This window comes from Passer domesticus, chromosome 2 (assembly GCF_036417665.1).
Source record: "Passer domesticus isolate bPasDom1 chromosome 2, bPasDom1.hap1, whole genome shotgun sequence".
NCBI lineage: Eukaryota > Metazoa > Chordata > Aves > Passeriformes > Passeridae > Passer > Passer domesticus.
In genome coordinates, this window is record NC_087475.1 from 88095319 (window position 1) to 88109040 (window position 13722).

Below are 13722 nucleotides of genomic sequence, written 5' to 3' on the forward strand. Positions count from 1 at the left end.
GAGCTCCCTCAGCTCAGGTAACTTTGGGACATGATCTTTTCTGCTTGAAACTCTCAGCACTTACTAAAATTTGGTAGGGGTGTGGCCAGGGGAGAAATACACAAACTGTTTTAGGAAGGAACATTTCTTTTTATCACTCCTACTTTTTTTTTTGTTCCCCTGTGTTGTGCATGGTACTGTAACTATAGCGTTGTCTTTCTGCTGACTCAGGCCTGCCTGTGGTGAGGTGCTGCCACCTGCCAGAAACTTGTGTGGCTTTACAGTGCTACCTTCTGTTTAATCCATCCCACTCATTGCTCTCACTCCCCTTTCCCACTGTCCATTCAGTACTTCCCTGTTTCCTCTTCACCCCTGGATGCTCAAATGTCTTTTCCCTGTGCTTTCACAGCTCCATAGAAGCCTTTTTTTTTAAACTTGGTCTCTTAGCAACCTGTATGGAACCCTGGTTCATCTTCTATCATTAGAGGGGTTGACTGCCTTCCAGAGGAAGTCTCTTCTCCCTGCAGCTCTGCCCAGTGTCAGCCTTGGGTGAGAAGGACATAGGGTGCCTTTCTCTCAGATCCCAGGAGACTGCTGTGCTCCCACACTGTCCCCTGGAGCAGTGTGAACTGCAGCATCCTCTCCCTCCCCTCCCTTCCCTAACCAGTTCCATGCAGCAGGGTACACAATGGGATCACCTATTGCTAGACTCTCTCTAACCAGCCAAATCCCTCAGGAGCTCTCAAGGAACTCTTGCTGCCTGAATCTCTTTGATCTGTTATCTGACATCCCTTATTAACTGTTCAGTGTCAGGCCCTGGGTCCCCATTCTCCATATTCCAGTGCCTTTTTATGCTCTTCCCTTGGCTGCTCTGCTCCATAGCCTTAATCCCCGAAAAAGAGCAAGGTGGTGTGGAAAGACCAAGAAGGTGGCATATATTCACTTCCACTTCTGATGCTCTTCTCACCTAGGTGCAGGGATATAAAGCCTGGATTTGGTTTAGGCTTTTATCTAAATGTCTTGGAAGTCTGTGCTATCTACAAGTGCCATAAGAGTAGGTGATGCCAGGACTGTAGGCAAAGACCCACAACAGGCAGGATTTCTTTACAAGAGTTATAGTGACTCTCCCCAAAGTCCATCATTCTTATACACATGTCCATCCATTAATTCTTTTGTTATATTAACTTGACTACTAGAGGTGCCAAACCTTTAACTTCCTAAATCTCCCTGAGACTTCTCCCCTTCTCCTTCTTTATGTTCCCTGCCAGTCTGGGATTTGCTGATTAAAAGATAGTTTAAAGCAAAAGGTGACCCACTGATATTAGCAACTGTTTCACCTTTGAATTTCCTGAGAATCCCTGGGACCATCTTGCCCCAACTGCTAGTTCCATACATTTTGCACAATCAATATTTTATTTTGGACAGATCCTTTGGTTTAGTCCTCCACAAACCAGGGTTCTTGTGTGTGAATTCCACCAATTTATTCCACTGTGACAAATAATTAATTTATCTTTGTTTTGATGTGCTTTTTCTCTCTGACTGCTTATTTTATACCCTGCTCTTCAGTTGCCCTCAAGGCAGTATATCAAATATAAAGGGTTCAAGGAAGTTCTGACACCTTTGCTTTGTTATGGTTCTGCACTTATTGGAGGTCATGCTTGTTTCAATTTTCCTCATTCGGCTGCAAGGTCAGCTTCCTGAAAAATGCATATTGATAATCCCTTTAGGAAATTATTTTAGTCATGTCAGCTTCATTTTGCCTTTTCTCAAATCTTCTAAAGAGGGTTTAGGTATTTGGGTGACCAATGTGATGTCCCTGTGGAACCTTCATGTCACTTGTGATGACTCACAGCCTTCAGCTCAATTCTCTCAGTTGTCCCTCTGAATTCAAACTGGCTTGTAAGAAGTAATTTCCCTAAAGCTTCCACCACAGCTGTGGTCAATTTAAAAATGGGATTTCTTTTACAATGTGTGGGATCACAGCTTTAGGAATCCAGTCCTACTCTTTGCCTATAAATTTGAATTTAGATCCTCAGGTTCAGCTGGATTTTCAAAAGTAAGGCATGTGCAATGGCACAGTTTCATCTGCTCACATGGATCTGCTTGCTAAATTGGGTGATGCTGGCTGTGGGCTGAAAGGCTTGCAGATACCACCTTATTCAAACCTCACTGACAGGTAGGGGAGAAAGAGCTTTAGTGCCTCTGCTGCCTTCTCTTTAGGTCAAAGGGTGGCCATGGAGCTTGCAGAGCAACCAGCAGCTGGAGCATGAGTAAGGAGGGAAAGCAGAACTGTGAGTCCCAGAAAGGAGCTGGGGCTTGTGAGGCATGTGGGGGCTGAGAGCATGGGAGGCACTTGACAGTGTGAGGTAGGGCTGTGGGGAAACACAGGTATTTGTGGGAGGACAAGGGAATGAGCAGAAACAGGAAGAGGGGGAATGAAGTTACTGAGGAAGAGCAATGAGAATGCAAGGAAGCAAAGCATGAGTTTTGGGGGTTTTTAAGAAAGATTTTTGTTAAAAATTATTTTTTCAGCACCACAACTGCAGGGTCCAGTTGTTTCTATCTCTCACTCATTCACATACCACCAGCGTGTATGAAATTAAAAGGACAAATTTTTTCCTCAGGAATATCACGTGATTGTTGTTACACATTGGCTCAGCACTGCATGCTGTGGAAGTATGATTCAGTGTTGAATTTTGATAACAAGCAACAACTCTGATGGCTGACAAAGAAGAATTGAGCTGTCTACTGATGTTTCAGTGCAGTGTAATCTAATAAAAGGAGCAGCTAGAGCCTGAATTTGCATTTGAAATGCCTCAGCTGTGTTTGGAGATGCGTTTCAGTGGAAAAAGCTCATGAAGCTGCTCTGTAACTTCCTTCTCTGTCTGCTGATTGTGTTTCCTGTTTCTTCACTGTGGAAATCTTGAAACCCTGCAAGGAAGTAAGTCTTTTTCCCATAAGACTGGGTCTGCTGAGGCTTGGGTGGGGACAAGGGGAAGCATGCAGAGGGTTGCTCTGAGTTCTCAACTTCAATTCTCTGGAATTTGAGGGCTTAACTAGATTTCAGCAGAGACTTAGGGAGGCTTAATTCCAGTGAGAGGGCCAAGACTGAAGACAAAGGGTAGTGCTGGAAGGATGTTGGAAAGAGAAGCAGGCAGCATGCTTGCTTGAGGGACGAGGTTTCTCTTCTGTAGCTGTTCTTATTCTTGTGTGAAAGTCACCTTCTTTGTACACAATACATAAAGGAGAAGTAAAGTTAGCTCAGGACACACAAGACACAAAGAAGATCCTTGGTAAAGACATCCAGTTACTGCCTCACTCTGCTTAGGGGCAGGTCTCCATAAAGTGTGTTCAGATTACCTTCTGCCACATTGTTGTTCTCTATTGTCTGGTGCATGTTCTTCCTTCTACTGCCCTATCTCAGCTCCAACTCTGCTCTGGTTACCCTCTGTGCTCTCTGCATGTCCTGTGAGCATCTCATTCTGCTCTGCCTTAAGGGAATTCCAGCTAGCCATACTAACCAGCTTCTTCCCACTGTTTGTTTTGGAGACCTTGTTGTGGCTTTTTTCAGGCTTTTACAGGGGACTTATAAGAAAGATGGAGAGAGTCCTTTTAATGGAACTGGTAGTGATAAGATAAGGGGTCATGGAGTTAAACTGAAAAAGCCAGATCTAAATTAGCTATAAGGAAGAAATAATTTACCATGAGGGTGCTGAGATGCTGAAACAGATTGCCCAGAGAAGTTGGAGATTCCCCTTAACTGAAAATGTTTAGGGCCAGGTTAGAAGGGGCTTTGAGCAGCCTGATGTAGTGAAAGATGTCCTCGCCCATGGCAGGTGGTCTGGAGAAGGTAGTCGTTGAAGGTCCCTTCCAACCCAAACCTTAGTGCTATCTGCTGACTGAACCCTCCTCACCCTGCCTGACTTATTGGCATCTGTTCCCAGAAGTATTTCTGATTTAGAATGTCTCTCAGCAGCCATTTCCCTTGTCTCCTTTCAGGATCTGCTCCCGCTTGAAATCAGACTAAGCACTGACATTTTGCTCAAGGTGATATCAGAGGTTTTTACCACAAAGCAGATAAGGGAGATAAATGACAGTGTTGGAAAAATAGGAGAAAAATGTAAACCATCCTTTTTCAGCCTCTGAAATGGAGCCTGCCCTGCTCTGAACTTGCACAGGCTGTGAATCAGGTTTTAATAGAAAAGTTTTTGTGTCTACTCTTCCCAATAATCTCTCAGACCATCAACATATGTTTTTTAAAATTCCACTTTGCTTGTTCTCCTCTCTGACTCCCACCTGATCTTTCTGTTTCTTCATGGATATACCAATCTTCTGATTATTTTTATTGCACTGTCTAAGGCTGCAACTCCCCAGTCTCACTTCTACAGGAACATTTCCTAGTCTGAGATTTGTTCTAGTGCTAGCTTCCAGCCAGGGCTGACTTTGAAGAATGAGACATAGCTGTGACATTTGATGTAGCAAATGCAGCTTAACCACAAGGGGAAATAGGGCAGAATGCATTTTGTTCTGGACTGCAGGTTAAACTGGGCTAGAACCTATGATAGATGCAAACATGAGAGCAATGGTAGAATTACTAGCAGACAAAGAAACACATGAAAATATGGGGAGATAGTTAAGAAAGAAAGTTAAAAAGAGGAAAAAACCCTATAAATGTCTTGAAAAGGAAGCCTATCAGCTGAGAATCTGATATGGGGAAGGAGTGCAACTTCCTTTTCAGTTGTTAGGTTCTCATTTTTCTTTTATGTCTCAAAATCTTCCGTGGTGCCAGGGCTGATTTCCTGGGCTAAGAAACTGAAGATCTCTTTGGAGCATTTCTGAGCTCTCAGGAATTCTCAGGTTATCACCAGTTCTTCCAGTGTTCAGCACAGTCTTCTTTGATGGGTAGAGAGTGAATGAATGGATGGGAAAGGCTCAGTAACCGATTCCTGTCACCCTCTGGAAAAAAGGAGCTAAAAGGCCCACCTTTTATGTGGCAAAACTAAGGACAGGGTCACACTGCGATTAAATGGCATCAGAAATCACCTATGCTGAGGTGAAGTTCAAAAATGACTCATCGGCTCCAGTGGTCAAAGGTAAGGAATGAATGGGATATTTGGGAGAAAGGGAGCTGGGGGGAGCAGGGCTGAAGAAGAGGGAATGAGGATTTTTCCTTGTGTGACTTTGGTTCCTACGTGATCTTGGATTGGTGAGAAAAACGAGCTAAATGATCAGGAGACTGAAGGACTTTTGAAATAAGAGTTTTGAGGAACATCTCCAAGAGGAAAGGCGAATGGGAGTTACAACATGAACGACTACCGGGAGCACAGACAGTAGGTTTCAAATGAGCATTCATTAAGGAGCCTGTTTGTGCTCCCTCAGTACCCTACATGTTATGTGGTCTTGAAAGAGTAATTTGTTGGACCATGCTGAGTACCAGCAGTAGAGACTGTGGTTTATTAAAAACAATCTGATCTGTCACAAAGGTGGAAGGGCTCCCAAAGCAGCAAATAAGCCCAAGTCCTGGCTGCTCTTGCCTCTGAGTGAGACTACAGATTGGTGCTTGTGGAGAGGGTAGGAGAATCAACATGCCTGCTTATAGAAGAGAAGTCAGTTGTACTCTGCACCTTCATGAGAAGTGGTACTGGCTGCAGAAACATAGCCCCACTGTCCATGGCTGATTGAGAAATGGTCCTTGAAGAAGAGAAACCCAAAACTTAAATACAGAAGAAGAATTATTTAAGATCTGGAGGGAGATCCAAATCTGTTATAGATGTCTGCCACTCCTGAAAAACATTTAACATACCAAACAAACAATTTTTTTTTCCTATTAAAGTCTAGTCTTTTACTAGACTTCGTGCAAATTTAAGGCATATTCTGGTTAATATGTACTCTGTAGTCATTATTCCACAAGTAGAAACCCATAGAGATGTTCTATGTAAGGCTGCTTTTGCCTGACATGCAGGACCCTACACAACAGCAGGTTCCAGAGTAGGAAATGTATGTGTACATAAATCAATAAAAAATATTTTTAATTAAATAAATAATTACTGCTGTCTAAGTATATATAATAGCTTGCCTATTTACAGCTTTATCTTAGTTTTACAATCCCAAACAGAGCAGGCATCAGCTCCAGGTTATTCCTGGCTTGCTCTGAGGCATGAGTCATGGAAATAAATAGTGTACATAGTCCTGTCTATCTTGAAAGATCACTGTTTTCAGTGCACCAAGATTAGTTGGCTCTGGATGTAGTTAGCATTTCCACAGTGGTGAGGTGGGGGTGGTGGAAGTTCCCCATTGTGTTCCAAATGATTATTCCAAAGGCATCAAGACTGTTGTGTTGTGATCATGCTGGACATGTTACAGAGCACAGACCAGCTGTGGAAAGCATTTTGCAGGGAGTTCAACCCATCAAGTGTGCACGAGATTACTGCACTTCAGTTGTGTTGCTGAGGTGCACAGCATGCGGTGCTCCCTGTGCCACCCGGGTCTGACTGCGCACAGGTTGAACAATCTCTGGATGTGCTGCATATCAAAAAAATCAGTTGAATTGGTTAGAGCTATTTCTGAAGTAGGTGGTTCAACTCTAGCTCTTGAGGAGGCTCCTTGTTTTCACTAAGGCAAAAGCTGGCTAGAAAAACATTATTTGACTGGAGAAACCCGGACCTTCTCTATCCACACATATTTTCTCTCCACATAATGAAAGATCATACCTTTTCCCCTGCAGTAGCAGTCTCTCCCAAGCCTTTGGGAAGTAGTCAGAAGGCTTCCACAAAGAGCAGGTTTCTTACAATCTTGCTTACTAGGCATGTCTGGCAGGCACACTTGACTGCTGACGGACCTGGGAGCTTCATACAGAACAATGAATGAAGGCTCTCTAAATCTTATCTTTAATAGTAGTCTCTCCCAAAGTTTCTTTATTTCTGGCCTGCAGTGAGTGCTGTTGTCTCTTTACCCTCCTATTTGCCCTGGCTTGTGTACCTGCCACAAGCTAGAACAATCCCCTAACGCATGTTTGCTTCTCCTTCCCTGTGACCCACTCTCCTGCCTGCTCCCAAGCCTCCTCAGTACTGGCAGTATCCCTCTAGACAAAAGCGAGGTCCTGGAAAATCTTTATCTGAGTACTTTACTCAGGCTTCTGGACACAGCCTTCTGCTCTCCCCAAATATCCAGCCTAGCACAACCTAGTTTTATTACAGCAAATCTTTGAATCCTGACTTGGAAAGCAGAGATGGAAGGGAAAATATGTCTTTCAATCTCCCAATGATGATGTGCGATCACAGCTTTACACAATCCTCACTCAGATTACACCAATCTTCTGCACAGGAAGTTCAAAAAGCTAAAGGAACTGAAGAAGACAGGAAAAGTTTTCTGGGAAGAAGTCAACATGAAATCTTCCCTTATGTCTTAAGTATCACGGTTTGAGCAATGTTGCATTTAGCAGCTTTGGGCTCAATCTAGAAAGACATTGTTTCACTGTAGTTTTTGAGGCCCTGTGAAGGGCTCACCTCCAAACACCAACAGTTATCATTGTTGGCTCACTGGCTGGGCTGGGAACACACTTACTGAATTTGACTTTTCTCCAGAAACCACAGACATTCCCTACTCTGTCCCAGTCTGTCCTCCTAAACCTTGTAACTTCCATGTCAGAAATGAATTTTTTTTTTCTTTTGAGGGGCTCTCCCTTGAGTATCCTTGGTATGTGGACTGTGGACTGACAGACCCATAGTTGACTGTAGTGTTTTATTTGTTGTGTTTCTGTCACTTTTAGGACCCCCTGAGACAAAGAAGCCTGAGCAACATCCCCAGAAGTACCCACTCTGGCTGCCATGGTTGATCTCACTGCTACTTCTCTTGGTGTGCATTGCCCTTGTTGTCATCCTCCTTGGTGAGTATGTGCAAGGAGATTACAAGGGAGAGGTCTGGGAGAAAAGTAGAGAAACCATGCTTCATGGTTGTCTGGGCTTTGTGTAAGGTCTCAGTTTTTCCTGCCCTGACTTTGTATATGCCTGCATACATCCCCCAAATCTTCCACTGTTTACCCTGAGGCCTCGTCAGTGTGCCCAGATTGTACATTCCAATCTTGCATGGTCTTTTTGGAACTGTGGAACAATTCTCTACCCTCATTCCCCACAAAAAGAACTCAGTTACATTTGACAGATGGGAAAAAGTGGAAACAGAGGCACAAGTGTCTATACAAGCAGCTGAATCTGCACTTAGGCTCTCTAAGGTACTTGGATATGCTTTGTGTCCTAGTGGAAAAAAAATGGTTTCTCACAGTCCTGGCATCTCCAGGATTACCTGCATTGTGCAGTTAATTAACTCTCACAGCTTTTTAGGGTTGATTGCAGAATAGTTCATTAGAGGTTATTCCTGGACAATCTGTTTGTAAAGATTGTGATCACTATTTCATTCTCATTTTCTATTAAAGATAATTCATGACATATTTGCACAAATCGCCAATAAGCACAATGGATTCTGGAAGAGGCATCTCATTACAATAAATCACTGCTTTTCCTTAGGCTGCCCTTAGCATCTGAGTCCCAGACATTTGTATTGCTTTGTTCCCAAATGTATAACCTTTCATGGTACTCAGGCGAATGGTTGGGGAGTTTTAGGCTGGGATGTTAGCATCTGATACCTTCTGATACACATGGAAGGTTTAATTTTTAGTGAAATTTTACTTATCCAAGTTAATTTATGCTACCCAGGATTTTGGTTTAGCATAGCAATACAACATTTAAAGGAAACACCACTACAAATTGCTTGCAGCTGAGAGTGGCCACTGCAATGCACAGGTGGATCACAATACAAACATGATTTTAATTGCTGGTCATACAAACATGGAATGATAGAATCATTAATGTTGGAAAAGACAGGTCATGTTGTTAAACTGCTAACCAACCACTGCCAAGCCCATCACTAAACCATGTATCCAGGTGCCACATCTACTTGTCTTTTGAGCACTACCGGAAATGGTGACTCCAACAATTCTCTGGGCAGCCTGTTCCAATGCTTGGCCACCTTTTAGTGAAGAAGCTTTTACTAATATCCAATCTAAATCTTTCCTGGCACAACTTCAGACCATTTCCTCTTGTCCTGCTAGTTGTTACCTGGGAGAAGAGTCTGACCCCCACCTGGCTACAACCTCCTTTCAGGGAGTTGTAGAGAGCTATAAGGTCACTCATGAGCATCCTTTTCTTCAGGATAAACAGCACCAACTCCTTTAGCTGCTCTTCATAGGACTTGTGCTCCAGACCCATTCCCAGCTCCACTGCCCTTCTCTGGACATGCTCCAACACTTCAATATCCTTCTCATTATGAGGGGTCCAAATAAGACATAGTTCTGCAGTATGCTTCACATCAAGACATTGAATGTCCCCAAATACCAAGACAAAATAGGGAAGTTAAAGCCAGCTCAGACCCGTTGCTTTCTTCAGGTATGTTTTTGTTAGTCATTCAGTCTCTCATACCATTTTGTACTAAGGTACCCACTTGTGCTGTGCTGGTTTGGCTAACTAGGAAAACATTGCCCTCCTTTTGATCTCTAAGGGAATGAATGCTTCCACATCTGGTCAATTCCCTCAGCTGAACAAAACTAAAAGCCAAATCTCTTATAATCCTTTTACTTCGGGTAGAGATAGAGCACACTTATTGGCAATGGGGGTGGTCAGCCAGGCTTTGCCCTTGCCCAGCTCCTCTGAGCTTCCTCCATTACAGCCATTCACTAATCAGGCACTAGAACCACTAGTATTTTCTGCTCATAAGTGAAAAAAGTTCTAATTTAAATGATTGATGAACATAGGCATCTGGATGGTTAAGCACACCCTCATCAGCTCCTAATCCATACTCCTGAATGTCTGAGTCACTTTAAAATCCTTGGGATTGTGGCTGTGGCCTGTCAGCAAGAGTGCCTTCTTGCCCACAAACTGGAGCTAGTAAGTCCTAGGGCTTTCTGCTGCACCCTGGTTTCAGCAGCTCCATCTGTAAGTGGTTCCCTTCACCTGGGCTGTGTGTTGCTGATGGAACAGGCCCAGCTGAGGGTGACTCCTCCTGTGCCTGTTGCTGTACAGTTGAGGAAGGGACAAAGGGTGACAATGAGAGGCTGCTTTGTAGACTGGCAGCTGGGCTGTGGGTCTGTGCATGGCAGCTGGGCTATGGTTGGGAGGGCTCACTCCTGCCGTGGGTGTGGGGTGTCCCCAGTGGGATGTGCTTCCAGGGGTCCCTCTGCTGTCTGACCTGGCAGACGGTCTCTTTCTGGCTGGGAAGGCAGCTGTGCCACTGGTGTGGGCCAGGAGAGGTGACAGCTGGGACAATGCTTGCTGGGGAGATGGTGGAAGGAGAGTCAAGGGGCCAGAGATGCTGTGTGAGGAGCTGGGAGCAAGGGCTAATCCTGCTGCCTTTGCTCTCCCTTTGCAGTGCTTCCCTTGTGCCACAGCAGTGCCCAGCCCTCAGCCCTGCAGCAGCAGTTCTTGCAGTGGGAGTGCAACTCAGCGGTGCCACAAGGCACAGGTCAGTGCTCGAATGGCCCCTCTTCCTTGGGGCTAAGGGCCTCAAGGAGGCTGTAGCAGGGCAAGTCAAAGCCCATCCCCAAGAGAACTTTGCAGAGACCTGAGATCCCCTTACTGGGATTACCATGGGTTTGGGTACACAAAGCTCACTGGTCATACCCCAAAGCAATGGGAAGAAATGTCTGTACTCTCCCTGTTTATTCAATCCATTTCTCTCAGGAAAAGTCACTGAGCAGGACATGAGCACTGTCCCTGGAAAACCAGGATCTCTGCACTCACCATCTCTTGTTAGTAGCCTTCATCTCTCTGTCCTCTCCCTGCACAGACCGAGGCTGGACGTGCTGCCCAAAGGGCTGGAGAAGGTTTCAAGGAAGCTGCTATTTCCTATCCACTGATAAGTTGAATTGTGTTAAGAGTGCACAGAACTGCAGTGGGATGGGCTCCCAGCTGGTGGTGATCAGCAGCAAGGCAGAGCAGGTGAGTGCACAGGGCTGAGAGAGGGACCCAGCAGGCAGAGGCACAGTGCTGGGCCCTGGAGGGGACTCAGAGCCCCTCCTTGTCCTGCAGGGGAGGGGGAAGGTCCTGTCTGCACCTCTGCAGCACCAGCCCCCTCTGCCACCAGCCCCATCCCATGTGGATTCCTGATGCCTCTCTGTGCTCAGTTCTGCCTCTCATGGACATTGCACTTTCTCTCTGATTGCCAGGATTTCCTCTCTGAGCAAACAAAACAAACTCCAAACAGAGTGAATTTCTACATTGGTCTGTTTGAAGATAAGGTGGGCCAGTGGCAGTGGGTGGACAAGACTCCATACAATGTGACAGCAGCGTGAGTATTTCTGGCTGAGGAGTGTTTGATGTGACTCCTGGTAGCGAAAAAAAGTATGTAAGATGCAGGTGCATGAGAGGGGGTTGTCACTCTGCTTCCTTGTGGGAGATCAGAGATAAAGCAGGAGAGGGCTGTGTAGGACACCAGGTTCACCTGGCCCCATCTGTGCTGGATATTTATTATGAAATAACTACCTGTGACATCAAAATCATTGATGTAGGTGTAGAAAAAGCTGCATCTTGCCATCAGCAAGTGCCCTTAATATATAACTTGCCTGGCCTGGCCTGCACTGCACTTATGTGCACAAAATGGCCTCTACTGAAATGCAGGGAAAGAGATGGGGCACAGGGCGAGAGAGCACCAGGACTTTCCTTGCTGTGCCTTCTTCTGGAGAACAAACTTGCCCTGGAGGCCAGCACTGGCCTCTGCAGGGAGTGAGGTGCATGGGGTGAGTGGTGGTGATAAGTTCCCCCTAGCAGGATGGAGCAGGGCCCTGTTGTGCTGGAAGGCTGTGAGAAGGAGGCAGGTTTCCATGTGACACTGGTGCCAGTGGGATATGGAGTGGGAGGAAGGGCACTGCTTCAGTCCACGAATCAGCATTGGGAATTTCTGTCTGTTCCCTTCAATTCTTGCATCCTGCTGTGGCCTTTTCCAGCAGTGTTTTTACAGTGGTCCCTGGGGAGTAACAAGCCTGTCTGTGTCCCAGGTTCTGGCGAGAAGGAGAACCAAGTCCAGGCCATGATGAGAACTGCACTGTAATCTATGTGTCTGAACCAACTCTCAACAACTGGAATGACGTCAAACCAAATACACAACATCATCGAATTTGTGAAGCTGCAGCAGTAATTGTGTGATGGAAATACCCCTATCCTGACTAAAGCTGGGAGCTGAGTGGGGAGCTGGGAGCATTGCTGGGAGGGCTCAGGAGCTCTGAGACATCTTCACTGTGTGGGGTGGGACCATGTGCTTGTGGAAGTGAAATGAGCTTTGTCCAGCATCCCCAGTGCATGTGGTGGCTCAGGAAACACAGGGAGGCTCAGGCTCTTTGAAGCAGCTCCTGTGTTCTTGTGTCCTCTTCTCTCTGAATGGGTCCAGGAGACTCTGGCTGAAAGGAGATGGACTTTTCCAGAAGGAAGACACTGGAATGGAAGGCAGATATCCAGAGATTCAATGTCCTTTGTCTCCTTGAGCAGAGCTGTTTGATTTTTGTTGAGTGACACGCCAAATGTCCTCTAGCTGTACTGGTTGTGCTGAACAAATTCTGAAATCTTAGACAAGAGAAAATAGAATATCAGACCAATGAAGAAAGGCCGTGCTCCATGTGCTTATCTTTCTTTCCTTTTCCACCTCTAAGCTTTTGCATAATCCCCAAATCATGGAATGGTTTGGGTTGGAAGGGAGTTTTAAGGATAGTCTAGTTTCAAGCCCCCTAAGTTATAGGCAAGGAAACCTTCCACTAGACTAGGTTTCTCATATCCCCATTCAGCCAGGCCTTGAACATACTAGAGGTGGGACATGTCTCCTGTTGGCAATTGGTTCCAATGCTTCACCTACCTCACCTTCCTCCCTTAATATTTAATCAAAACATGCCCTCTGTCAGTCTAAAGCCCTTTTCCTATCACAACATTCTTGTGTACAAAGTCCCTGTCAACAAGGCTATTTCCACTGCTGTAGTATTGACACTTGCAGGGAGTTGACTTCATTCTGCAGGATCCAGTTAATAACACAAGGTGATGTCAAGAAGTGTCACAGGTAGCTGTGAGAAAGCAGTTGTCAGCAGAGACTTGTGTTGGTACCAGAGAACTGTAGAGGTACAGCGCTGCAAATATCTTCCCTCCCCTTTGCTGGTGCCCGGGTCCTCTCCAGCTCCCCAGTGCAGATGTGCAGCTCATGCAGAACTAAGTCCTTCTCTGATGCCACCTGAGTTAGTGTCTCTTGGTGTCCTGTGGTGGGAACACAACCACAAATCTCTTCACGGCCTCTTTGTGCCTGAGATATTTCTGCCCTCTTCCATTGCTTTCTTCCCAGTTCCAAGCCTTACCATTCCTCACAACTCCTACTTAACCTGTTTCTTTGTGCCATTTTTCTCTCTTTGTCTCAGCCTACTCTCATTCCCTGCTGGTTCTGCCTAAGCCCAGTTCTATGGCTGTGAGCACAATATTTCCTGCAGTCCCCCTAAGTCACACATCTAGACCCAATGTGCCTCCCCTGCATACCCACTGCCAGGTCTTCTGGCTTTGGGACTTTTATGGGGGTCCAGCTCATCTCTGCAAAGCAGCATTTTAACCATTTCCCTCAGAGTTTATTTGCATGTTGACTTTCTTCTGCACTGTGTATTTGCATGCATCTGCCTTCCAGGGATGTATTCTTCTCTGGTTTTGAGTTAATTTCTCTAGTTCCCAGATCACT

The 13722-nt window shown here is 45.5% G+C and overlaps 1 protein-coding gene and 1 long non-coding RNA gene across 9 annotated transcripts in view; one reads left to right on the forward strand and one right to left on the reverse strand.

Annotated features, from left to right (window-relative positions):
- Nucleotides 1–12167, forward strand: LOC135294520 (C-type lectin domain family 4 member A-like). 4 transcript variants are annotated; one of them, XM_064409889.1, is made up of 7 exons: nucleotides 1–528; nucleotides 4947–5072; nucleotides 7748–7864; nucleotides 10396–10488; nucleotides 10813–10964; nucleotides 11192–11313; nucleotides 12020–12167. In XM_064409889.1, exons 2-7 carry the CDS (start codon nucleotides 5006–5008, stop codon nucleotides 12165–12167), a joined length of 699 nt encoding a protein of 232 aa, XP_064265959.1. In that variant the 5' UTR covers nucleotides 1–528; nucleotides 4947–5005. The 4 variants fall into 4 exon arrangements, with proteins under 4 accessions (XP_064265959.1, XP_064265958.1, XP_064265957.1 ...); XM_064409888.1 differs by lacking the exon at nucleotides 1–528 and adding an exon at nucleotides 539–2920; XM_064409887.1 differs by lacking the exon at nucleotides 1–528 and having other exon boundaries at nucleotides 539–5072.
- Nucleotides 2607–13722, reverse strand: part of LOC135294523 (uncharacterized) — a 24786-nt gene continuing 13670 nt past the window's right edge. For all 5 annotated transcript variants that reach the window (XR_010356597.1, XR_010356599.1, XR_010356600.1 and 2 more), the window contains one exon: nucleotides 2607–12581. This is a non-coding gene — a long non-coding RNA (uncharacterized LOC135294523). The remainder of the gene's footprint in view (nucleotides 12582–13722) is intronic.